Consider the following 27,861-nt stretch of genomic DNA (forward strand, 5'->3'; position numbering starts at 1 on the left):
AGAACTTGTATGGCTGCTGGGTATGTTGAAAGAAGTGGATGCAGATGTTGAGCTGCCTGTTCAAATGTATAGTGATAGCAAAGCTGCAATTCAGATTGCAGCAAATCCAGTATATCACGAAAGAACAAAGCACATAGAGATAGATTGCCATTTTATCAGAGAAAAACTGCAGCAAGGCCTGATAAAGGTAAGTTACTTACCAACTCAAGAACAACCTGCAGATTTGTTAACTAAAGGGCTGTCAAGGGTTCAGCATGAGCATCTTTTGTCCAAGCTAGGAGCTTTGAACATCTTTGCACCTCCTAGCTTGAAGGGGAGTGTTGAGATGTAAAAGACTAGTTAGGAAATTAGTTAGAAGTAGGGGTATTATGGTCAATTCCATCTCTCTTAGTTAAACAAACTAACTACCAATTAGTTAGTTTGTTAGTCTAAGTAACTGTGTATATATATACATGTATATGTAATCAATGTAATGTGAATTAGGGTATATTTCACAGAAGCCCCAATAATGAAAATATCTTCCTCTCTCTACTCTCTCTACTCTCTCTACTCTCTCTACTCTAACTTCTCTCAATCTTCATCTTCTTCTCCATACTGGGCTTAGATGTAAGAAGCTCAGTAAGAAGCTCAGAAAACTTCACTTAACCAATCTTGTACGGACTATTCCTCATTCTATCTCCAATTGTTCAAAACTTACTAATCTAGAGCTTTCACACAACAAACTCAGTGGCTTGATTCCCAATTCTCTTGGATATTTGACTCGTCTACAGTTCCTAAACTTGGGGGAAAACAATTTAACAAGCGACTCCTCGTTAAGTTTCATGACTTCCTTAACCAATTGCAGAAATTTATCATATCTTTATCTATATGTGAACCCTCTAAACGGCATGCTTCCACTATCAACAGGGAATCTTTCCACGTCTCTTATAAGGTTTTTCGCCTACAGTTGCAAAATCAAAGGGCGAATTCCTAGCATAGTTGGAAACTTAAGCAGCTTATTATTCCTTGATTTTACTGGAAACAACTTGGTTGGATCAATTTCCACATCAATTGGCAACTTGAGAAACCTTCGGTGCTTCAACTTGAGTGACAACAAACTTACAGGATTTATTGGAGATAACATTTGTAAATTGCAGCATTTGGGTGAAATTTACATGGGACAAAATCAACTTTCAGGATCTCTTCCTAATTGTTTAGGGAATGTCACTTCCCTTAGAGAGATACGTTTGGGTTACAATAAATTGAGTTCCAATATCCCAACAAGCTTAGGGAATCTTAAAGATTTAGTGGTTCTTGACTTATCGTCAAACAACATGGTTGGTTCTTTACCTCCAGAGATTGGAAATCTAAAGGCTGTGACACTGATGGATCTGTCGATGAATTAATTCTCAAATGGAATTCCTAGAGAAATTGGAGGATTGCAAAATTTGGTGCACCTTTCTTTGAGACACAACAAATTGCAAGGATCTATACCTGACTCAATGAGCAACATGGTAGGTTTGGAATTCTTAGACATTTCACATAATAATATATCATGAATCATTCCTTTTTCTTTGGAGAAACTTCAATACCTCAAGTATTTCAATGTTTCTGTCAATAAGTTGTTTGGTGAAATTTCCTCGGGGGGTCCTTTCAAGAACCTCTCCAGTCAGTTTTTCATCTACAATGAAGCATTATGTGGTTCTTCAAGATCTAGTGTCCCGCCATGCCCCACTTCATCGAAGCACAAATCAAATAGGAAGAAATTGCTAGTTCTATTTCTTATGATGGGAATTGCACTTGTATTTGCTCCTATTATCCTTTTGTTTGTATGGATAACGTATAGAAGAGGTGAAAGAGCTCCTCAACAAGCTGATTCATTGTCTATCTGTAACACCCCAAATTTTTTCACTAAGATTCGGACCATTCTTCGTGTACGTATAGGATCGTACTCGACGATTTTAAAGTGTATACCTGAGTTAAGAGCAATTCCTAAGTAATTTAAGGGTATTATATGTGATTTAGGGTCACAAGGGATCCCTAAAACCAAGCCAAGTCCAAAGAATTCGTCTCGGCTAAGTTTCCGAATGAGTTCGTATAAGGGTTAACTTCCAACGACCATATCTCTTTGAATATAACGATCTGGGTGGCCTATGACCTATCAAATTAAAGGTATTTGAGTCTTCTTTCCAACACCACCAAGATTTCAATTTTTGGAGTTCAGAGTCAACAGTTATGACTATTTTACGACAGACTATCACTGCAGGAATTTTCAGGCCTAGACTATCACTACAGGAATTTCAGACCTGGTGCTCCAGTGGCGCCCGACGCCACTATAGCGCCAGAAACTAGACTCAATAGTTTGGCCCTTGACGCGATGTACCACTAAAGCACCTGCAAGGTTTTTAAGCCCATTTTCCAGATTTCAGAAATTGCAGGCTTGGCGCTGCAATGGCGCGGCACGCCATTATAGCGCCAGCAGGGTTTTAGCCCATTTTTACGGATTTTTGATGAAGGGAAACTTGGACATTTTTCCTAAACATATATACACTAACTTGGAATGTTTTGGACCATATTTTTTCAGTCTTTTGCCTCTCTAAAAGAACCCTAATCTTCATCCTCTTCTCTCTCAATCCATCTCCAACAAGACTTGCCCTCAAAAAAATTCAAGGATTCAAGCTTTTCATTGAAGACCTAACATCAAGGTTTTTTCAATATCTACACCAAGGTATGTAAGGCTACTCAAAGCATGGCTTGAATCCACCCATGTGCTCTACATCTTCTTTGAGATTGAATGTCCATAAGAATGGAGTTTCTTGATAGATTTACGTCCAAATGAGTCTTTTTCATCTATTAACTTAATTTTTGTTATGTTGATGTTGTTGAGTCAAGAAATTGATAAATGCTTCATGATTGATATGAGTTGTTAAATATATTTTTGTTAAAAACTTAAACATGTTGATTGTCTTAAATTATTGATTTAGAGTCTTGGAGTCTTGATGAGTCCCCAAAAGATTGGTGAAATGAACGAAGGAATGATTGGATAGGATTAAATGTTGCCATAAATGCATATTTAAACTACTCTTGAAAGATGTGATTGGGATTGATTGGATGGTATGATTAGTTGAGATGTTGATTGCGATAAAATTGATGAATTAACAAGGGTCCAAATGAGACTTGTCGATCTGATTAGATTGAGTTGATTGTATAGAGTTTTATGAGCATTGAGTCTTGGAAGGAGTATCAAGCACCGAATTGGGTAAGAGTAAGTAATACTCGAGTCCAATAACTACGTCGCCAAACGTAGGAGGGGATTGACCCATTAAAATCAGATATTTCCTAAATTATTATCCTAACATGATAGGACTTGATTGGTTATGGATCCATGATTGGTTGATTCGTTCATACCCTGACAAGGTATGAACGGACGTGGCAACAACGTCGGCTTATTGTACTGTCACTAGATCATAAGTGATGGTTGTCGAATAAGAGAAACTTTCATATAGGTCTTGATAGTACTCTGAGTCGAATTGGGTTGAATTGTATGTGATTGGTCTTGTCTAAACCATATTCTTGTTTAGACTTAGGACACTTGATCGAGTTGTGCCTTCCTTTGAGTTGAGATTCTGAGTTGATTTGATTCTTTCTTGATGTTTGTTTCATTCAGCCATTTTACATACTCGTACATTCCACGTACTGAAGCCATTTGGCCTGCATCATTTCATGATGCAGAGATAGGTACTAGAGATCATCAACCGGTGCACCGTTGAAGATTTATTCACTTCCAGCTAATTGGTGAGTCCTCCCTATTTCCGGAGGATACCGAAATTATCTTTTTAACTTTGATTAGTTTTCTTTTATTTTGAATTATGGTAGCCATGGACCTGTCATTGGAACCTCCTAGATTGTTGATAGAGACTTCATAGACTAGAGTGTGGAAAATATTGAATTGTTCATTTTGACTAGTTTTATTTTTGTTAGTTGTTGATTGGATATGTGGTTGGCCTTTGGCCTTAATTATGAATAGTATCCTTGTGATTTGAGTCTTTAGCTAATAGAATGTGACTGAATGGAAGTGTGATTGGACCAAGTGGTTCGCTTGAAGGCCAACAATGGTTTTCGAGTGCCGGCCATGTCACGCCCCGAGAGGGTATCCTAGACGTGACTGGCACTCAGGAACCATTTCTGGCTCCCAAGCGAACCACATAGCCTGATCACACATCCGTTCATTCATTCAATCAGTGGAAGACTTAAAATAAAGAGAATATTTGGTGGACAATTCCCAAATCAACAATCTAACTCAAGAAAGAAAGGTCATGGGCCAACAAATCAAACTTCAGTCTTTGTCATTAAAATAGTTGACAAGAATAATTTCAAGGAAATAAAATATTCAATCGACCCATCACTATCTAGTCTATGAAGCCTCTATCACTACTATCTAATTGATGCCAATGACATGTTCATGGCTACCTCAAATCAAAATGAAAAGGGCTAACTCGATGCAAGAATGATATAAGCGGTGTCCTCCAGATGTAGGGAAAGACTCACCAATACGCTGAGTATGTATAGATCCTCAATGGTGCTTCTATTGACAATCTCTTAAACCTGTCTCTGCATCATGAAACGATGCAGGTCCAAATGGACATCAGTACGTAGAATGTACAGTATGTAATATGGCAGAATGAAACATACCTCAAAGGAGAATAACGTTGGTTCAAATATCTCAACTCAGAAAGATAAAAAGACTCAGTCATAAGTCTAAAGTAAGAATACATTTTAGACAAAGACCAATCATATACCATACAATCCAATCCAATCATGTACAATACAATTCAATTAAATCATTTACAATTTGATCCCATCCAATCATGTACAATCCAATCCAATCCAATCATATGTCGTTAACTCTAAGTCAATCACATATCATCTAATCCAATCTAATCACATATCCAACCAAATCACGTACAATCTAAGCATATATTCATCTAACCCAATTTGATCATATACAATCAACTCAACAATCCACTCAAAGGACTCAACTCAATAAATATGAAAATTAAACTATGCAATATTTTACAATTCAACTCAATCATCTACAATCACAATCAATCCAATCATATCAAGCACAATCCATTCAATTGGGAGTTTCTCTAACCGACAACTATCACCATATGAGCGAGTGATAGTACAATAATCCGACATTGTTGCCACGTCTGTCCATACTTTGCCAGGGTATGAACGATCAACCAATTATGGATCCATAACCAATCAAGTCCTATCATGTTAGGATAATAAAATGGGAAACATCCGACTTTAACGGTTCGATCCCATGGAAATCATCCGAATTTAATGGTTCAATCCCGTCCTACGTTTGGCGACATAGTTTATTGGTTCGAGTATGGACTATACTCTTACCCAATTCGGTTCTCGATACTCCTTCCAAGAATCAATATGCTCATATCTATTAAGTGAGTAAAATACTCAAAATACTCATTTAGTCTCATTGGACTCTTTTCAAATCTCAATCAAATCTGGCCTCCTTGGACCTTCTTTCAAATCGACTCATCTCAAATCATCAAACTCTTCTCTTTAAAATTTATACAATCTCAACTCAATCTCAAAAATCAACATTTTAAAGTAAAAATGCTCAACTCATTTATACTCAAAATACTCATGTTCAAAAATAATTAAAAGACTTCTCAAACTCAACTCATGCTTAAACTCCTTTTTTTTTAAAATTATAGATGAAAATAATCATTCTTTAAAACTCAAAATAGCGTATAAATAGTTTATGCAAAAATGCTCACAATCATTTATTTAAAACTCCTTCTCAAGAGATCATTTATTTTCAAAATGCTCATAAGACTCCAATCAATCAAATTATGCAAATCACCTATCACATAATCACATTAGATTCCAATCTACTTCATCACACAACATCCTCATCAACAAAACCTCTTCATTCACATCATCGTCAAATATCATCATTCACATCATCATCAAACATCATCATCGCATCATCATCAAACATCATCATCGCATCATCATCAAATATCATCATTCACATCATCATCAAACATCTACTCTAAAATTCTTATTTAATTCTACATTCCATTTATAAAAACAAAAGTGACATTCTAGCTCTACCAATGTTTTAATTCTTTTTTTTATGTCGTTCACATTCATAACTATTCCAATTCCCTCTTCTCATTCCAATCAATACATATATACAAAAAACCATCCACCTCAACCTCAAGACAACTATGACAAAAGAAATCTCATCTTGGGTTCATGTGAATGAAACATGAATCCACACTCTCAACAAAACTCAACTCGAGAATATCGTCAATACCTATAAATATATATACAAAGATACATTTGTAGTCAATAATATGAAAGTTGACTATTTAATAATTCAAGTCATGAAATCATCCATCAATTTTTAGTATATAAAGATATTCTAGGGTTTAGGAAAAATTTCAAGAAAACCTTCCTAGAAGGTTCAAATCTTTCACAACTCCTATCTAACACATACATGGGCATATGGAAGAACTCAATCCATATTTTAGGTTAGACTTACATACCTTAGAGTAGATTTCGAAGAAACCTTGTTGTTGGGTCTTCAATGGGAAGACTTGAATTCTTGAAGCTCTTGAAGGCACTCTTTGTTGGAGAAGGATTTGAAGGAGAAGAGAGGGGATTTCTAGGGTTTTTAGAGAGAGAGAGGGACTGAAATAATGGTCTAAAATGTCCCAAGGCAGATGTATATATAATTTGGGAAAATACCCAAATTGCCCTTTCTCCAAAAATCTGGAAAACAGGCTAAAAATGCTCCTAGCGCGATAGTGGCGCATCGCGCCACTGCGGCACCAAGTCGAATTTAGGCTTAAAACTTGCACATCGGATAGTGGAGCATCGCGCCAAGGACCAAACTACTGAGGCTGTTTTATGGCGCGATAGTGGCGCGTCGCGCCCTTACAGCGCCAAGCCTATATTTTCTGGGTTCTGGAAAAAATAGGCTTAAAAACTCTATACATCTCCCAGTGGCGCGCCGCGCCAGGGACCAAACTACTGAGGCTTATTCCTGGCAAGATAGTGGCGCGTCGCGCCACTGCGGCGCCAAGCCCAGGCTTCCTACAGTCACAATCCAGGTCTGAAATTCTGGTAGTACTAGTCTGTCTTAGGATGGTCATAACTTTTGACTTCGAACACCAAAATTTACAATCTTGGCGGCGTTGGAAAGAAGACTCAAAGACCTTTAATTTGGTAGGTCATGGGTCATCCAATTTATCCTATTTTAGGATACATGGTCATTTGAAGTTGACCCTTAGAAGTCATCGAGTTCGATCCTACACGCACATGAAAAATGGTTCGAGTCTTGGCGAAACAAATTTGGGGTGTTACAATCATGTTGCTGGAAATATTTACTAGGAGGAAGCCTAATGAGTTTGAGGGAGATCTTAGCTTGAAGCAATGGGTGAGTTATTCACTTTCTAAGGCCGTAATAGATGTCGTAGATGCCAATTTGGTATCACCTATGGAAAACCACTTAAAGAAGAAGTTAGATTGTGTTGCATCAATCATGAAAGTTGCGCTAGATTGTTGTGCTGAATCTCCAGCAAGAAGGACAAACATGAAAGATGTTGTAGGGATTCTACAAAAGATCAAGATTCAACTTCTTGCATGCTGAGTATGGTCGTAGAAACTTTTATTTCAAAATAACTTGTATGTTGAAAATATTTGCTAAACTGCCATAACTCTTCTTGTTGTAATATCCTATTTAAAGTCTCAAATTTACCGGTTACTAGCCATAACATTTTTCTACTAATTTTTGCACAAATGGAGAAAGCCTTCAATCTCAAAACTACTAGTTATTTCAGTTAAATCCTTACAAATAAGAAGTTCTATCCAAAAAATATTAGTAATAATATTAAATTCAAATTTAGAGTTCTACAGAGCCTTCAATGAAGAAAGTGTAAATATAAATTGAATAACTGAAACAAGATTAATCATGTTGAAGCAGAATATTTTATTGGTTAAATTAACAATATGAATACAAATATGCAGGTAATACATAAAAGAGAGATCGAATGCCCTTTCCGATGTAGTTCACCATGGGGGGCTGGCATTTAGCTAAGCTAGATAGTTTGTTGTTATAATATCTATCCTTGTAGAAAAATAAAAAGAATATACTAACACACTATAAGAGAGTCGAAGAATATTCCTGTTGGAACTATATCAAGATTTCAATGACAGGGAATATCTGTATGCGTATAATAAGTTAGGCACTCTCCTTTGTAACACCCCAAATTCTTTTCGCCAAGACTCGAATTATTCTTCATATGCGTATAGACTCGAACTGAATAAATTATAATTGTATATATGAGTTAAGATCAATTCCTAAGTATTTTAAGTGCATTAGATGTGGTTTAGGGTCATAAGGGATCTCTAACACCAAGCCAAGTCCAAAGAATTTCTATCGGCTAAGTTTTCGAATAAGTTCGTATAAGGGTCAATTTCAAACGACCATATCTCCTAGAATATAGTGAATTAGGTAGCCTATCACCTATGAAATTAAAGGTATTTGAGTCTTCTTTACAACTCCAGCAAGATTGCATTTTTACGACTTCAGAGTAAAAATTTATGTCCAATTAACCAGAAGAGTGCGCGACCAGTCCGCGTTGCGGACTTGGCGAGTTTTGCTTCAACTTAAGATTTTGGGGGAAAATGAACTATGGGGGGAACAAATTTGCGACGCGGACTTGTTCCAACCTAGTTCAAATTTCTGCCAAGTTTTCATTTTTGGGAGGGGCTTTTCAGTCTTTTCCCCACCTTTCCCCTCTACGTTTTGGGCTAAATTCCTCCCCCATATCAGTTTCTAAGGAGTTTTCTCTCCAAAAACATCCAAGAACATTGAGAACAAGAATTGGAGAAGAGAAGAAGAGCTAGGATTCAAGATCTTCAAGCTATATCTTTGATTTTTGGTGAGATAATCTTCATTTCAGGTATGTAAGGCTACTCACAACGTTGGATTGATTTCATCCATGTGCCCTACATATTCATTGATTCGAGTTGAGTTGAGTTTTTAGGTTCCATGAGTTGACTTCTTGGGTTATCTATAATTTCTATTGTGTTTTTGTATATAAATTCATACGTATTAATGATGTTCTTGAGTTGAGTTTTGTTGAGAGTATGGATTCATGTATTCATTCACATGAACCCAAGATGAGATTTCACTTTTGTCATAATTTGTCTTGACGTTGAGATTGATGGTTTCCTTGTATAAATAAAGTATTGCTTTCAGATTGGATGATGCATATTTTAATGAGTATTGATGAAATTGAACATAGAGTTAAATGAGGATTTTGGAGCAAAATGTTTGATGATGATGTAAGTGATGTTTATTTTTTTAAAAGTAAAATGATTGATGAAGAGGTAATGTTGATGATGATATTTTGAGATGGAGTGGATTAGAGTCTAATGTGATTACATGATATAATTTGCATAATTTGATTTGATTGGAGTTTTATGAGAATTTTGAGTATAAATGATTGTTTGAGAATGAGTTTTAAAAATAATTTGTAAACTTTTTTGTATAAATTATTTATGCACTATTTAGAGTTTAAAGAATTATTATTTTCATCTTTGATTTAGAAAGAGTTTAAGCATGAGTTGAGTATGAGAAGTATCTTAATTATTATTTTGAGAATTAATATTTTGAGTATAAACAAGTTGAGCATTTTTACATTAAAATATCTATTTTGAGATTGAGTTGAGATGTTAAAGTTATGTTTTAAATGCATTTAATAATTACTGCGTTTATTGAGTTTACATTGTATCAAATTTAAAGAGAAGAGTTTGATGATTGAGATGAGTTGATTTTGAAAGAAGGTCCAATAAAACCAGATTGATTGAGTTTTTAAAAGAGTCCAATGAGACTAAATGAGTTGATTTGAACTAAGTCCAAAAGAGACTAAATGGGTATTTTGAGTATTTTACTCACCTGATAGATATGAGCATATTGAGTCTTGGGAGGAGTATCGAGCACCGAATTGGGTAAGAGTATAGTCCCTACTCGAATCCCATGAACTACGTAGACAACGTAGGAGAGGATTGAACCGTTAAAGTCAGATGCTTCCCTATTTCATTGTCTTGAAATGATAGGACTTGATTGATTGATGGATCCATGATTGGTTGATTCATTCATACCCTGGCAATGTATTAAACGAACGTGGCAACAACGTCGGCTTGTTGTACATCATTGGCTCATAGGTGAAGGTTGTCGATTAGAGAAAATCCCAAATTGAGTGGATTGTGCATGATATGATTGGTTTGATTGAGATTGTAGATGATTGAGTCAATTTGTAAAACATTTCTAAACTCTACTTCACATTTCTATTGAGTTGAGTCCTTTGTCTTTATTCGTTGAGTTGATGATATATGATTGGATTGGATTAGGTGGTATGTGATTAGATTGAATTGGATTATATATGATTGGATTGGATGATATATGATTGGATTGAATAGGATTGTATATGATTGGATTGGATTGGATTGGTTGGTATGTGATTGAATTGAATTAGATTGTATATGATTGGATTGGATCGAATTGTATATGATTGGATTGGATCGGATTGTACATGATTGGATTGGATTGTATATGATTGGTCTCTGTCTAAACCCTATTCTTACTTTAGACTTATGACACCTTGATTGAGTCTCTCTTATCTTTCTGATTTGAGATATCTGAACTGGTATTATTCTACCTTGATGTATGTTTCATTCTGCCATATTACATACTCATCCATTCCAAGTACTGATGTCCATTTGGACTAGCATCATTTCATGATGCAGAGACAGATTAAGAGATCATCAACAGGCGCACCGTTGGGGATCTGTTCACGCTCAGCTTATTGGTGAGTCCTCCCCTACATTCGGAGGATACCACTTATGTTATTCTTGTGTTGAGTTTAGTCTTTTCATTCTGATTTGAGTAGCCATGAACCTGTCATTGACACCAATTAGATAGTAGTGATAGAGGCTTCATAGACTAGATAATGATCGGTCGATGGAGTATTTTATTTCCTTGAATTGTTCTTGTCAGACTATTTTAATGATATAGATTGGAGTTCGATTTGTTGGACATGACCTTTCTTTCTTGAGTTAGATTATTGATTTGGATTGTCCACCTAATTATCTCCTTATTTTAAGTCTTCTGCTGATTGAATGAATGAACGAATGTGTGATCAGGCCAAGTGGTTTGCTTGGGAGCCAGTAATGGTTTCTGAGTGCCGGTCACGCCTAGGGTACCCTCCCGGGGCGTGTTATCCTTTCCGCCAACCTCATTTTTGGAGGGAGGAATCAGAGGGTAGATTGATGATCAACAAATAAATCTAAGATTAGTATTTCTTTTTATGTTGTCTCAAAGTAGATTAGGCACCAATGCTGGGGAATACAACACTAAGGCACACACTATTAGAGTAACATCTGAGACTTAGTAGAAACACTAACAATTTAAACCAAATTCGCTAGGCAAAACATCGAACATTTTGTGGGCAACATATCATGTGGTATTTCAGGAATTGAATCCTTGAATATAAAGGATAGATCTCAACCCTGAGTGAGTACTTGCAACTGACTGCAAATACAAACAAGGTAAAATCATTCGCTCGTAAATATCAAATTTCATTTGTCAAATGAGGTCCAATACGCTCAAACTCACGAATCGCATGACATTTTGTGGCATCAATCATGAAAGTGGCACTGGATTGTTGTGTTCAATCCCCCCAAGAGGGACAAACATTTAATTTTTTCCCATCATGATCATTTAAAGAAAACTTATGGGGCAAAGTACCTTTAACTATGACATAATTTTACTGGTAAAACTTATTTCGCAGGATAGAACTAAGTAGAGAATGTTTGCCCTCGGGAATAATAAGTTCAGTATGCAATAGAAAATTTTGTCTTGGGACATAACTTTTGTGATTGAACTTATGTTCTATGACATTACTTATGTCATTGAACTTATGCCCAATGACATTACTTTTGCCATTGAACTTATGTCGTGGGACTACATAAACAACAAGAGAAAATCATTCGCTTGTAAAGATCAATTTTCATTTGTGAGAATGGAAACACTTAATAAGATATGGGGCATCTGATAGTTATCGATTTCATAGGAAATTTAATTACGCATTTTTAAGTAGATTCATTTATACTAGAGAGTGAAGGCTGTTATTGAATGCGAAAAGTTGAATTTCGAAAATAGTATGATTCAAATACCTGGCTAAACGATCATACAAAAGATCCGAATAGCCGAGCTGTCGTATTTCAAGGACAGATGATCCACCTTTTTGTTCACTTGTGAGAGTAACCTAAGAAAGATCAAATATGAGGGAAATATTCATATCCATATTAGGCACTATCCGTCCTTCCCACCTCATTAATATCTATAGGGAATAGTCCAAGGGTAGCGTGATGATCGACAAATAAATCTTAGATGCATATATATTTTATGTTGTCTCAAAGTAGAGTAAGCACCCACCTATTTAATCAATGAAGGCAAATAACAAACTTTTCATTCCAAACCTCAGTTAACTTAAATTAAAAATGTAATTGCGATCCAACAAGAGAATCCGCCATTTTACATTTTTCAAATCTAAAGTGCACACACTTTAGAGTTAACAGATATTGAAAAGTGTAGTAGGAAAAAAATTGCAGATTTTTTGAATTTTCATATCATGATTTTTACATTTTTCAAATACAAAAATTGACACACAAATTTATATTTTGTTAAAAAAGAGACATCATTTTATATCTACCAACCATTTATCAATCAACTTTTAAACCATTTATATCGAGTATAATTATATATTACTCTCACAAACCAAATTGACTTATGTCACAATTTTACACTATTTCACTGTGTAATGTTGATTGTACTCATGATGTCACATTCTAATTGCACATTTTGGCACAAACTCTACGCAAGACTTTGGTTGTCTAATTGGTCAAGTCTTCAGACGATGACAGCCAATACAAACTAATGGTGTTTTTTTTCTTTTCAAGAATATAAATTTATAAAAATACCTCTGAATTAAAAAAAAATTAAAATTGGTTAAGATATTAAAACTACAAATAGAATATTTATCTTTTGAGAGTTACAATATTTTTCACACTATCATATTCATTCATAAGTAACTAGAATCAATTATAAACCATACTAAATTAGTACTCTATTACTAATCAAGTAAAAATCTCAATATAGCTCGTGTACATTGTATGTATGAGAGTAGGTCTATTTTGATCCTTTAAATATGATTTTGAGCTTTTTTTGAACAGATTAGAGGAATAACTTTGCCACCACATTTACGTTTGCAAGACTTGGTTGATTTTTGGTTTTCTCCAGTTTGTCAAGTCTTTAGGACCACATTACTTGGAAATTTTTCCTCAAACAATAACAGCAAATACAAGTTAATCTTGTGTATATATTCTTTTATTAAAAATAATGTTCTCTGAAACAAGTAAAAAATAAATCAATTTTTTTATATAAATAATTGTTAAATGGCTAGTAGCCATACCATTTTCCTACTACTAATGGAGAAAGCCTTCACTTTTTTTCTCTTAACAATCCTCTTGTTGCTTCACTATGTTATGGAAAGTTCAGCCATGACCCATACCAACATTACGACTGATCAATTAGCTCTTCTTTCTTTAAAATCTCAAATCACTTCGGACCCCTTTCACTTCTTTGATGAAAGTTGGTCTCCCACTTCTTCTGTTTGCCATTGGGTTGGAATCACTTGTGGCTCTCGTCACCAACGAGTGAAGTCCTTGAATCTTTCCAACATGGCTCTTACGGGCAGGATTCCCCGTGATTTTGGAAACCTCACATTTCTTGTTTCTCTTGACTTGGGAAACAACAATTTCCAGGGAAATTTGCCTCAAGAAATGGCATGCTTACGTCGACTTAAGTTTATTGATTTAAGTCTCAACAACTTTAGAGGGGAGATTCCTTCTTGGTTTGGGTTTTTACACCAACTTCAATATCTAAGTCTTAGAAATAATAGTTTCACCGGTTCACTCCCCTCTTCATGTTTTAATATTTCAAAGCTTGAATCTTTGGATTTGACATTCAATTCGTTAGAAGGTCAAATTCCAAAGGAGATTGCAAGTGTTGAAAACCTCGGATATTTAAGCTTGTATGGAAACAATCTCATAGGGCCTATTCCTCTGTCACTCTCGAATGCCTCAAGGTTGGAGATGTTAGTTTTATCTAGCAATTTACTTCAAGGGAACATTCCAGAAGGGATAGGAAATCTTCACAACATGAACTCGTTGTTGATAGAAGATAATCAACTTACGGGTTCTATACCATTCACTATTTTCAATATTTCTAGAATCGAAGTCATTGCATTTACAAATAATAGCTTATCAGGAAGTCTTCCAAATGGTTTATGCAATGGTCTTTCAATACTCACAGGGCTTTATCTATCAAAAAACAAGCTTCATGGTCATATGCCTTCAAGTTTGTCAAATTGTTCACAACTTCAAATATTGGATTTATCAACAAATGAGTTTGATGGACCAATACATAGTGAAATTGGAAGATTGAGTAAATTGCAAACATTGCATCTTGGATCCAACCATTTCACAGGTATTTTTATCTTACTAGTAGGTGCATTAATTGATAATCTCAATGTATACCACATTTTTAAGGATAATGGATATATTATATTGAAATTTATTGATTTTTTTTTAAAAAAATTATGTCCTAAATATATAGCTGTCAATCCTGTTGAGCTAACTATATATAGAGAAACTCTATCCCCTAATAGTCCTCAATCATCTCATTCAATTAAAGGGTATCTTATCTCTATTAATCTTGGGATAAGTTATAACAATCTCTGTAACCAAACAAAGGATTAAAGGACACTCAAAAATTATCTCGAGATTAACTCCTCTTATCTATCACACCAAATGACAATTCTAATAGTGATCACTATTACTTATTATGCACAAATTTTTATACGTTTTTGTTCATTTATTCAAATGATGAATGTGGTATATATTAAATCATTAATGAATGCAATTTACTCCAACTTTTCACCTTTTTGAGAGTTATGAAGAGTTGACCCTAGTTTAATTTTTGCTAATTTGTAAATTAAATAATAACATAACTTCTTCCATATATAATATGATATGATGACGAATGCTAGTACTATTGTATCTAATTACCTCAGATACTTTTTATTACACATTAAATGCAGGGATAATTCCACAAGAAATCGGAAATCTTGTTAATTTGGTGAAGTTAGTGGTGGAGATAAACCAGATTACCGGCTCTATCCCCATCTCCATATGCAATATCTCCTCGTTGCAATTTGTTTCACTATGGAGGAACAATCTCAAGGGATCCTTACCACCGGAGATTGGCAACTTAACCAAGATGCAATTTTTATATCTTGACGATAATAGGTTTACTGGTACGCACTGCAAAAAGTATATTGTATTGAACTAACTACTACTATTCATTCTTTCTTCATGTACGTGTTGACAGGTGAAATACCCAAAGAGATAAGAAATCTTGTTGAATTGGAGCAACTTAGTGTTGGGTTTAATAGTTTTAGTGGTTCACTTCCAATGGAAATCTTCAACATATCAGGGCTGATACTAATTGATCTTACATCCAACAATCTATCAGGAACCCTTCCACAAAACATTGGTTCTATCTTACCCAACATTGAACAGCTTTATCTGAGTGAATTAACCAATCTTGGTGGGACTATTCCTCTTTCTATCTCCAATTGTTCAAAGCTTACTAATCTAGAGCTTTCACAAAACAAACTCAGTGGCTTGATTCCCAATTCTCTTGGATATTTAACTTATCTACAGTTCCTAAACTTGGGGGGAAACAATTTAACCAGCGATTCGTCGTTAAGCTTCCTAACTTCATTAACCAATTGCAGAAATTTGACATTCCTTTCTATACATTCCAACCCACTAAGTGTCGCGCTTCCTGTCTCCATAGGGAACTTCTCCACATCTCTTGAAAAGTTTGATGCCTCTGCTTGCAAGATCAACGCCCAGATTCCACATGAAGTTGGAAACTTAACCAATTTAATAGACCTTGATCTCTCTGAAAACGACTTAAGTGGATCGATTCCAACATCAACTCAGAACTTGAGAAACCTTCAGCGCTTCAACTTGAGTGACAACAAACTTACAGGATTTATTGGAGATCATATATGTAAATTGCAGCATTTGGGTGCTATTTACTTGGGTCAAAATCAACTTTCAGGATCTCTTCCTAATTGTTTAGGGAACGTCACCTCCCTTAGAGAGATACATTTGGGGTCCAATAAATTGAGTTCCAATATCCCAACAAGCTTAGGGAATCTTAAAGATTTACTGCTTCTTGACTTATCGTCAAATAACATGGTTGGTTCTTTACCTCCAGAAATTGGAAATCTAAAGGCTGTGACACTGATGGATTTGACGATGAATCAATTCTCAAATGGAATTCCAAGAGAAATTGGAGGATTGCAAAATTTGGTGCACCTTTCGTTGAGACACAACTTGTTTCAAGGATCTATACCTGACTCAATGAGCAACATGGTAGGTTTGGAATTCCTAGACATTTCTCATAATAATATATCAGGAATCATTCCTATGTCTTTGGAGAAGCTTCAAAACCTGAAGTATTTCAATGTTTCTGACAACAAGTTGTACGGTGAAATTCCCTCGGGGGGTCCTTTCAAGAACCTCTCGAGTCAGTTTTTCATCGATAATGAAGCATTGTGTGGTTCTTCAAGGTTTAGTGTCCCGCCATGCCCCACATCATCAAAGCACAGATCAAATAGTAAAAAAATGCTTGTTCTATTTCTTATGCTGGGAATTGCACTTGTATTTGTTCCTATTACCTTTGTGTTTGTATGGATAAGGTATAGAAGAGGTAAAAGAGTACCTCAACAAGCTGATTCATTACCTACCGTAACGAGAGAAAGAATTTCATACTATGAACTGCTTCAAGCAACTGATTCGCTTAGCCAGAGTAATCTGATTGGTTCTGGAAGTTTTGGCTCTGTTTACAAAGGTGTTCTCAGAAGTGGGACTGCCATTGCAGTTAAAGTGTTCAACCTGCAACTGGAAGCGGCATTCAAGAGTTTTGATACAGAATGTGAAGTTTTGCGTAGGCTTCGCCATAGGAATCTCGTGAAAGTCATCACTAGTTGTTCCAACCTTGATTTTAAGGCTTTAGTGCTCGAGTATATGCCAAATGGGAGTCTTGAGAAGTGGTTGTATTCACACAACTACTTCTTAAACATCATGCAGAGACTAAGCATTGTGATAGATGTGGCATGTGCGTTAGAATATCTTCACCATGGTTGCTCCTCTCCCGTGATTCACTGTGATATAAAGCCTAGTAACGTCTTGCTAGATGAGGATATGGTTGCCCACCTTAGCGACTTTGGTATTGCAAAACTACTTGGTGAAGATGAGAGTGATTTGTACACAAAAACCTTAGCAACATTGGGTTATATTGCACCGGGTATGTCTCTTTGTTTTTGCTAATTTGAACATTGATTTTTCCTCCTCTTCTTTTTTCCAATCAAGAAAGTATATTGCATCTTTAAATTAATTGTTGCACTGTAGAGTATGGACTGGATGGATTGGTGTCAGTAAAATGCGATGTCTATAGCTACGGGATCATGTTGCTGGAAACATTTACCAGGAGAAAGCCTAATGAGTTTAAGGGAGATCTTAGCTTGAAGCAATGGGTGAGTTATTCACTTCCACAGGCAGTAATGGATGTTGTAGATGCCAACTTGGTAACCCAATTAGATAATCGCTTACAAAAGAAGCTAGATGTTGTGTCATCAATCATGAAAGTGGCATTAAATTGTTGTGCTGAATCTCCGGCAAGAAGGTCAAACATGAAAGATGTTGTAGGGATTCTACAGAAGATCAAGCTTCAACTTCTTGCATGATGAGCATGTTCTCGGAATGTATTGCTCCAAATCACTCGTTTGTTTTATGGAAAGATTGCTTTTTTTCTTTTCTTTTCTTTTTTTTGGTTTTGTTTTAGCACTTGATTAGTGCATGATTCTGTTTTCAGAAATGCTAGTTGATTGCAATAAATTTTACTGTTTCCTCTTAAAAGTAGTGTTGCAAAATGGTGGAACTTGTATATTGATCCTCTTGAAAATTTTGAAGCAGAATGATCTTTTTGTAAATTGTTAGAGGAATCAACTATATGAACACAAATAGGCAAGTAATATAGTAAATGTTTTACATGGGAAACACTAAGAGGACATATAACATCAAGAGAACAAACAAAAAGAGGAATGACAAAAAATGCTAGTCATAAAGCCTATATGATTTTAGAAAAAAACATAAACAACTTGATGCACGAAGTATCCTGCATTCATGCAAGATACGAAGAATGGTATACTCCATGGATTGTAAATTGTAATGTAGGCAAACTACCCGACATAAACATCAATGATTGAATTCACGACTCAAAATCATGACCTATAAGTCCCATAGAGGCAACTTTATCGTTGCTCCATAGCTTATCGAACATTTTACTTTTCTCTTCTTTCAATACAGTACACATATTATATATATCTATTCTAATTAAGTTCCAATTTATACTCTAATGAAGCAGAAAGTCAGCATCCATTCTTCAAGATATTACAAATCAACCAATTAAAAATAGAAAAATGTTAATTAGCCCCCTCAATTCCTTCCCAAGTGAAAAACTATACTCCACAACTCTTTTTGTTTTCATATTTTTTACCTCTAAGTTTTGATTTCTTGATTTTCCACTTCTTGTTGCTCATTTCCCTGCCATGTCCAAACTATATCTTTTAATGAAGGTTTTAATCCTTGATCACAAAACTTCCTGTATTCTGCAGTGTTCCTGATTTTTGTCACTTCTACAACATGGAAAGCTGGAGTGATCTCAAATATCTCTGCATCAATAGCTAATTGCCCTTTTCTCCCTTCTTTTGCTTCCTTGCATTTTCACCATCCAGTCTTTTTTCTTTACCTGTTGAAGACATAATGAAGTAAATAAAGTTTGTTCGTTCTAAAATTCTAAATTTTTAGCTAAGATGGTCATACACGCAAACTCACATAAGCTAAAGGTGGTCAGATTAAACTCTTAGATGAGAAAAGTCACATATAGGCTCAAGGATGGTCAGTTAAACATTTTTGACCGAAATTATATTGTGTGTATGGGTCAAATAAGATATATATTAAGCCTTGAACAATTTTAGTGAAATTTTCGACTTTTGCATAAATTTCAACATAGTATGTCGAAATCTCACCACCTTCTATTTTTAAAAAAAGAAGTCATGTGCTCGGATAATAATTGAAAAAAGAATTAGACTGTCACGCTCCGAGAGGATACCCTAGACGTGATCGGCACTCAAAGACCATTGCTGGTCCCCAAGCGAACCACTTGGTCCAATCACACATCCATTCACTATCAATCAATCAGCAGAAAGTTTAAAATAACGAAATAATTTGGTGGGCAATCCAAATCAACGATCTAACTCAAGAAAGGAAGGCCATGGGCCAACAAATCAAACTCCAATCTTTGTCATTAAAAATAGTTTGACAAGAATAATTCAAGGAAAGAAAATACTCAATCGACCCATCACTATCTAGTCTATGAAGCCTCTATCACTACTATCCAATTGGTGCCAATGACATGTTCATGGCTACCTCAATTCAAAATGAAAAGGGCTAACTCGACGCAAGAATAACATAAGCGGTGTCCTCCGAATGTAGGAAAGGACTCACCAATACGCTGAGTGTGTATAGATCCTCAATGGTGCTCCTATTGATGATCTCTTAAACCTGTCTCTGCATCATGAAATGATGCAGGTCCGAATGGACGTCAGTACATGGAATGTACGAGTATGTAATATGGCAGAATGAAACATACCTCAAGGAAGAATAACGTTGGTTCAAATATCTCAAATCAGAAAGATAAGAGAGACTCAATCGAAGTGTCATAAGTATAAAGTAAGAATACATTTTTAGACAAAGACCAATCATATACCATAAAATCCAATCCAATCATGTACAATACAGTTCAATCAAATCATTTACAATTCGATCCCATCTAATCATGTATAATCCGATCCAATCCAACCATATATATTCCGATTCAATCCAATCATATCACGTATCCAATCCAATCACATACCATCAACTCTAATTCAATCACATATTATCTAATCCAATCCAATCACACATCCAACCCAATCTAATCACATATCCAATCCAATCATATGCAATCAACTCAATTCAATAGATATGCAAATTAAAATTATGCAATGTTTTTCAATTCAACTCAATCATCTACAATCCCAATCAAACCAATCATATCAAGCACAATCCATTCAATTAGGAATTTTTCTAATCGGCAACTATCACCATATGAGCGAGTGATAGTACAACAAGCCGACATTGTTGCCACTTCTGTTCATACCTTGCTAGGGTAAAAACGAATCAATAATCATGGATCCATAACCAATCAAGTCCTATCATGTCAGGATAATAATTTAGAAAGCATCCGACTTTAATAGTTCAATCCTCTCCTACGTTTGGCGACATAGTTTATTGGTTTGAGTATGGACTATACTCTTACCCAATTCGGTGCTCGATACTCCTCCCAAGACTCAATATACTCATATCTATCAAGTGAGTAAAATACTCAAAATACTCATTTAGTCTCATTGGACTCTTTCAATTCAACTCATTTAGTCTCATTGGACTCTTTTCAAAACTCAATCAAATCTAGCCTTATTGGACCTTCTTTCAAATCGACTCATCTCAAATCATCAAACTCTTCTCCTTAAAATTGATACAATCTCAACTCAATCTCAAAAATTGACATTTTAAAGTAAAAATTGACATTTTTAAATAAAAATGCTCAACTCATTTATACTCAAAATACTCATGTTCAAAAATAATTAAAAGACTTCTCAAACTCAACTCATGCTTAAACTCTTTTTAAATCATAGATGAAAATAATCATTCTTTAAACTCAAAAATAGTGTATAAATAGTTTATGCAAAATGTTTACAAATTTTTTATTTAAAACTCTTTCTCAAAAGATCATTTATTTTTAAAATGTTCATAAGACTCCAATCGAATTAAATTATGCAAATCACATATCACATAATCACATTAGACTCCAATCCACTTCATCACACAACCTCCTCATCAACATAACCTCTTCATCAATCATTCTACATATGTTAAATAACCACCATTCACATCATTATTCACACCATCATCATTCACATCATCATCAAACATCATCATTGACATCATTATTAAACATCTTGCTCCAAAATTCTTATTTAATTCTATATTCCATTTATAAAAACAAAATGACATTTTAGCTCTACCAAGGTTTTATTTCTTTTTATGCCCTTCGCATTCATAACTATCCCAAAATTCTCATATAACTCAAAATCAATTTCATCAAACTCATGTAAAAAAATACCTCATTTCACTATGAAAAATAATATTATTTTTATTAAACACAAAAATCATCAACCTCAACCTCAAGACAATTATGACAAAAGAAATCACATCTTGGATTAATATGAATGAATACATGAATCCATACTCTCAACAAAACTCAACTCAAGAACACCATCAATACATATGAATTTACATACAAAAATTCATTTGTAGTCAATAATATGAAAGATAACTATTTAGTAATTCAAGTCATGAAAATCATCAATCAATTAATAGTAAAAAAGAAAATCTTTCTATGATTTTGGGAAAAATTCAAGAAAACCTCCATGGGAGGTTCAAGCTTTTCACCATTTTCATCCAACACATCTATGGGGCATATGAAAGAACTAAATCCATATTTTAGGTTAGCCTTACATAACTTGAAATGAAGAACATCCCACCGATAACCAAAGACATAACTTGAAGATCTTGGATCCTTGAGCTTTTTAGAGGATTTCTTCTTGGAGATGTTTGGAAGAGAAGAGGGGATGAAGATTAGGGTTTTTGGGAGGTGGGAGGCTGAAAAATGATCCCAAAACGTTCCAAGCTAGGGTATATATGTTTAGAGAAAATGTCCAAGTTGCCCCTCTTCAAAATCTGGAAAACTGGGCAAAAATCTTGCTGGCGCTATAGTGGCGTCGGGCGCCACTAGAGCGCCAAACCTAAATTTTCTGCAGTTGGAGTCTAGGCCTGAAATTCTACAGTACTAGTTTGTAGTAAAAGGGTCATAACTTTTGAGTCCAAACTTCAAAAATTGAAATCTTAGTGGCATTGGAAAGAAGACTCAAAGACCTTTAATTTGGTAGGTCGTGGGTCACCCAGTTCGTTATATTCAAAGATATATGGTCGTTGTAAGTTGACCCTTATACGAACTTATTCGGAAACTTAGTCGAGACTAATTCTTTGGACTCGACTTGGTGTTAGAGATGTATTATGACCCTAAACCACATCTAATACCCTTCAAATACTTAGGAATTAATCCTAACTAATATATAAAATTACAAGTCCTTCGGTTCGAGTCTACGCATACATGAAGAAATGTTTGAGTCTTTGCAAAACAAATTCTGGGGTGTTACATAGACTGGCCTATGATGGGACATGTTGAATTAAGAATAATCAAGAAAATAAAGTATTTTCTCCCTAACAGTTTAACCTTTAAAAGGAGGGTCATACATACCTTAAAACTCCCCATCGAAGCAACTTCCTCTAGCCTCGAGACGATAGTGGACGCAAAATTCTGTGTCGTGAATCTAGCATTCGATCTACGACTCTTATCTATCTCAAACAAGCTAGAGAGATCAAAACCAGGAGAAAGAGAAATGATATCGAAAGCATTCAACAAGTAGGCTTCATTGTTGATGAACTCTGTTCTTTGTGTCCTGAAGAACACTCTACATCTGAATCATCCACAATATCAAAAACACTACGAGGCGAATCATCGTCGTCGTGTTCTTGATCCAAAATTAGTGGTTTATCAATTTGTTTGAATCCTTTTTTGAACCAATTATTGTCCATTAGCTTAGCTAATGTGATTCTTGAAAATGGATTTGGATCAAGAATTCTTGAAAGTAGTTTTTTCACTTCATAAGGGAAATATTCAAGGCATTTGAATACCCCTTTACTAATTTTTTTGTACATTTCCATTAAATTTGTGTCATGGAATGGAAGATAACCAGCTAACAAGACAAATAAAATCACCCCACATGACCAAATATCTGCCTTTTTGCCATTATACCCTCTTTTATTTATGACCTCTGGCGCGACGTATGCTGGAGTTCCACACGTCGTGTGGAGGAGGCCATCTTGTCTTTTAGTATCGAAAAGAGCACTCAAACCAAAATCGAAAACCTTTAGGTTTTCGGTTTCATCTAGGAGTATATTTTCGGGTTTCAGGTCCTGATGATATTCTCCTCGGCTATGAAAGAAATCAACAGACGCGATTAATTGTTGAAAGTATTTTCGCGCTGCTGATTCCCTAAGCCTCCCTTTAGCAACCTTATTGAATAATTCACCACCTCTAACATATTCCATTGCAAAACAAATTTTTGTTTTGCTAGCCATTACTTCATAAAGTTCAACAATATTTGGATGCCTAATTAACCTCATGATTGAAATTTCACGTTTGATTTGGTCAATTAGGCCAACTTTCATGACTTTTTCTTTGTCAATTACCTTAACAGCTACATTTTGTCCTGTTTTGAGGTTCCTTGCATGAAAGACTTTGGCAAATGTACCTTGGCCTAACAATTTACCAATCTCATACTTATGCATCAAAATTGTGCCCTTCTTCTCCATTTTTGCGCTCTTCATGCTCATAATCCTGGAGGACAGATGATGCCAAGCGCACCGAAAAATTGAAATTATTGGCAAATCATCGCGTATTTGCCAAGTGAATTTTTTTTTGTAGCATGGATTTTATGGGAATATTTGTTGAAAGAACTTTAGGGGAAAATTAGCCAGGGTTAGAGGAGGTGTTTTTGTGTTGGAAGTGAAGGAAGTGAATTGCTTGCTTAATTTTATTGAACTTGGTCAATATATATAAATTACAAGATATGCTAAATACAAAGATTGATATTAATAGTTAAAACTAAGGAACCTAAATATATGCTTGCTATAAATACAAAAGTACAATATTAATTAGAATATAATCAAAATATATTATTAAAGGCATAATATATTTTAACATATTCTAACATATGTTTGCTATAAATACAAAAGTACAATATTAATTAAAATATATTCAAAATATATTATTAAAGGCATAATATATTTTAACATATTCTAACACACCTCTTCAGTCGAAGTGGAGGTTCTCGTATGCTTAGACTGTCTCGGAAATCATTAAATAAAATGCGCGGAAGCCCTTTTGTGAAAATATCAGCAATTTGATAACGGGACGGCACATGTAGCACATGTACTTCGCCACGAGCCACTTTCTCACGAACGAAGTGAATAACCATCTCAATGTGTTTAGTGCATTGATGTTGAACTGGGTTGCCATATAAGTATATCGCACTCACATTGTCACAATAAACTAGGGTAGCCTTTTGAATGGGACAATGCAACTCTAGTAGTAGGTTTCGGATCTAGCATGAATCAGAAACAACATTAGAAACACCCTTGTACCTCGCCTCTACACTACTATGGAAGAGAGTAGGTTGCTATTTGGAAGACCAAGAGACCAGATTATCCCCAAGAAAAATACAATACCCAGAAGTGGAACAACGGGTGTCAAGACACCTACCCCAATCAGCATCTGTATAAGAGATAAGTCGATTAACTGAGGATTTGTACAAATGCAAACCGTGGGTTAAAGTACTCTAAAGATAGCGTATAATACGCTTGAGGACACACATGTGCTCATTAATCGGAGCGTGCATATGAAGACAGAACTGCTGCACGGCATATGAAATGTCTGGCCGAGTGAATGTGAGATACTGAAGAGCACCTACAAGACTACGATACTTAGTCAGATCATCATACAGAGTATCTGCGGTTGCACTAAGTTTGGACTTAGTGTTAACAGGAGTAGGACAGGGACTGCAGTTAGATATTCTGTCACGTTCAATAATTTTTGTAGCATATTGTGTCTAAGATAAGAAGACACCATAGGTGTTACGGGTGACAACAATACCCAAGAAGAAACTCAGGTGACCAAAATCTTTCATAGCAAATTTAGAAGACAAGAGAGCCATAATATGTTTACGAAGATGGTCAGAAGAAGCTGTAAGAATAATGTCATCCACATATAACAGAATATAAGCAATAGCAGAACCATTCTTGTAAACGAATAAAGAGTGATCTGATTTACTATGAGAGAACCCAATGGTAGCCATAAAATCAGCAAATCTTTGGTACCAAGCCTGATGAGCTTGTTTTAACCCGTATAAAGACTTTTTCAGAAGGCAAATATAGTCTGAAAATTATTTGCTACGAAAACCCATGGGTTGATGCATATAAACTGTTTCACTGAGACGATCATGTAAGAAAGCATTCTTGACATCCATTTGATGAATGGGCTAAGATTTAGAGAGAGCAATGCTGAGAACTGCTCTAATGGTAGCCGGTTTAACCACGAAGCTAAATATTTCATCACAATCAATGCCCTGCTGTTGTGTATTTCCGTTACCAACAAAATGAGCTTTGTAACGCTCAAAAGAACTATTAGAATTATGTTTATGACGAAAAATCCACATACCCGAATAACATTCACATTAGGTGGCCTAGGCACTAATTCTCAAGTCTTATTTTCAATTAAAGTATTAAATTCATCTAACATTGCACTTTTCCAATTATGATCACGAAGCGCACTAACAGGATTTTTTGGGATAAGAGAAATATCAGTAGTGATCGTAATGTGGTAGTTGAAAGAGTATTTGGGGTTGGATTTAAGAATATTGTTAGATGTACGAGTGGTCATGCGGTGTAAAATAGGGTTAGTAGTCCTAGAAGTGGTGTGAGGAGGGGTCAGGATAGCTGGGCTGGGTGTAGGAGAAGCAGCATGAGGTGAGGTGTGATCAAGGCCCGTGTGAGACTACGACCCAGATTGAGGAAGAGAGGCCGAATTTGTTTTGGGCTTCACAGGTTGGTCCGGTTGATTAGGTGGGTTAGTTTGCAATGTAGATTGAGTGGAATTTTGTGACAAATAATATATTAAATGGGAATTAATAGTGTCACTAAAAATATCATAATTCGAATTTTTTATTTTGTAAAGTTTGGAGAATGGAAATTCAGTTTCAACAAAATGAACATGACGACAAATTATGATTTTACCACTCAACATGTCATAGCATTTTGAACCACGATAATTAGGAGCCGGACCTAAATAAGCACAAGGAGTGGACCTTTTTTGTAATTTATGAATAGTAGATGAGGGGAATAATGGGAAACATAAGCAACCAAAAATACGCAAACTCGAATAATGCGGATCACTTTGATATAAGATTTGAGCGGGTGATTGATTATTCAATACCTTGAAAGGAAGGATGTTGAGAAGATATGTGGCCATGGAGAGTGCATGATTCCAAAAGGATAGTGGCATGGATCCATGAGCAAGAAGAGTTCGGATGATATTATTGATGGATTTTATGTGTCTTTCGGCCTTTCCGTTTTGAGGAGATGTATGAGGGCATGAAAGACAGAAAAGCATGCCATGTTTCTCAAAAAATTCCATAAAAGTTCCATTGATGTATTCCATATCATTGTCACACTGAAACGTCTTCATATTACGTTCAAATTGAATTTTGACTAAAGCATGAAAAACTAAGAAAAGGTGTTTGACTTGAGATTTCCTGGCAACAGAAAATGTTCACAGAAACTTACTATAGTCATCAAGAAAAAGAACATAATAACAATGGCCGGAAGTACTAACAATGGGAGAAGTCCAATATCACTATGAATAATATCAAACGAAAGAAAAGTATATGAAACTGAATCATAAAAAGTAGCTTAGAATATCTCCCAAGAGGACAAGAAGAACAAAAAGTTTTACAAGCCTTGTTACAATCAATAAACTTTTTAGTACAAAGAGACTTACGTATATTATTTCCAGGGTGACCTAGACGATTGTGCCAAATATTCAAAGGCAAAGTAGTAAAAGCAGATTGATTGGTGGAAGAAACGGCTTGAGAGTTAGAGAAAAGTGGATATAAGTCTCTGGTGCTATCACATCTCATTAGTATGTTCTCCGTTTGTAAGTCATTAACAGAGAAACCAAAAGGGTCAAATGATATAGAAATCATATTATCTGTGGTAAACTTACGAACTGAGACTAGATTTTTGATGAGTTTTGGAGCATGTAACACATTGTTTAAGGTAAATAGTGGAGAGGGTGGGGGAAAAATAGTGCGACTGTGACCAATAATTGGAATTAAATGACCACTACCGACAACAATATTATGATGCTTATTGCTTGAATTAAAATAAGAAGAGAAAATACCTGCATCCGCCACCATGAAAGATATAGCACCGGTATCCATGTAGTAGTTCTCATCGGGTTGAGAAAAAAGAAAGAGCATGCATAGCGGTCTTAATATCGGTGGGTGTGTAGCTAGGAGCAGAAGGTGCAAGAGCATTAAAAGATTGAGGATTGGGCCCAAGTATGCCTGGCCCAGAGGTTGAAGGGCATTGGGCCCTTGGATTGGGCCTTGGCTGCCACTGGAATGTAGGAAACGGGCAAGGAGGCACTGTCTAACCTCCCCAACTAGGCTGCTGTTATGACCCGTATTTTTCCATATTAGGACATTTTGGGGATAATGGTAACAAGGCTATGTTGGATTTTGTTGGATACAAAATTCTTATGACTAAATTGGGATGTGAAAATATTGGAAAAGT

At 35.4% G+C, this 27,861-nt stretch overlaps 3 protein-coding genes and 1 pseudogene across 3 annotated transcripts; 2 read left to right on the plus strand and 2 right to left on the minus strand.

The window, feature by feature from the left end:
* Positions 1–887: 887 nt before the first annotated feature.
* On the plus strand, positions 888–1,385 carry LOC129894925 (receptor protein-tyrosine kinase CEPR1-like). The gene has a single exon (XM_055970515.1). It carries the CDS (start codon positions 888–890, stop codon positions 1,383–1,385), a length of 498 nt encoding a protein of 165 aa, XP_055826490.1.
* A 12,188-nt stretch (positions 1,386–13,573) lies between these two features.
* On the plus strand, positions 13,574–18,190 carry LOC129896568 (probable LRR receptor-like serine/threonine-protein kinase At3g47570). The gene is made up of 4 exons (XM_055972503.1): positions 13,574–14,635; positions 15,249–15,464; positions 15,539–17,530; positions 17,635–18,190. The coding sequence occupies exons 1-4, from the start codon at positions 13,576–13,578 to the stop codon at positions 17,967–17,969; spliced, it is 3,603 nt and encodes a 1,200-aa protein (XP_055828478.1). The 5' UTR covers positions 13,574–13,575; the 3' UTR covers positions 17,970–18,190.
* A 593-nt stretch (positions 18,191–18,783) lies between these two features.
* On the minus strand, positions 18,784–23,841 carry LOC129893743 (CBL-interacting protein kinase 5-like; annotated as a pseudogene).
* Positions 23,842–24,848: 1,007 nt separating this feature from the next.
* On the minus strand, positions 24,849–25,364 carry LOC129894926 (uncharacterized mitochondrial protein AtMg00810-like). The gene is made up of 2 exons (XM_055970516.1): positions 25,163–25,364; positions 24,849–25,018 (listed from the first exon to the last, which is right to left on the minus strand). Exons 1-2 carry the CDS (start codon positions 25,362–25,364, stop codon positions 24,849–24,851), a joined length of 372 nt encoding a protein of 123 aa, XP_055826491.1.
* Between the last annotated feature and the right edge of the window lie 2,497 nt (positions 25,365–27,861).

The sequence above is a fragment of the Solanum dulcamara genome, chromosome 7, assembly GCF_947179165.1.
Source record: "Solanum dulcamara chromosome 7, daSolDulc1.2, whole genome shotgun sequence".
NCBI lineage: Eukaryota > Viridiplantae > Streptophyta > Magnoliopsida > Solanales > Solanaceae > Solanum > Solanum dulcamara.

What these genes read in the sequence shown, in the direction of transcription:
- LOC129896568 (XM_055972503.1), top strand. Translation starts at nt 13,576, where the DNA reads ATGGAGAAAGCCTTCACTTTTTTTCTCTTAACAATCCTCTTGTTGCTT. An exon ending in TGGATCCAACCATTTCACAG is followed by an intron (nt 14,636 to 15,248) that starts GTATTTTTATCT and finishes CATTAAATGCAG; the next exon opens with GGATAATTCCACAAGAAATC. An exon ending in TGACGATAATAGGTTTACTG is followed by an intron (nt 15,465 to 15,538) that starts GTACGCACTGCA and finishes ACGTGTTGACAG; the next exon opens with GTGAAATACCCAAAGAGATA.
- LOC129894925 (XM_055970515.1), top strand. Translation starts at nt 888, where the DNA reads ATGCTTCCACTATCAACAGGGAATCTTTCCACGTCTCTTATAAGGTTT.
- LOC129894926 (XM_055970516.1), bottom strand. Translation starts at nt 25,364, where the DNA reads ATGGCTACCATTGGGTTCTCTCATAGTAAATCAGATCACTCTTTATTC. An exon ending in TCACCTGAGTTTCTTCTTGG is followed by an intron (nt 25,019 to 25,162) that starts GTATTGTTGTCA and finishes GTGCAACCGCAG; the next exon opens with ATACTCTGTATGATGATCTG.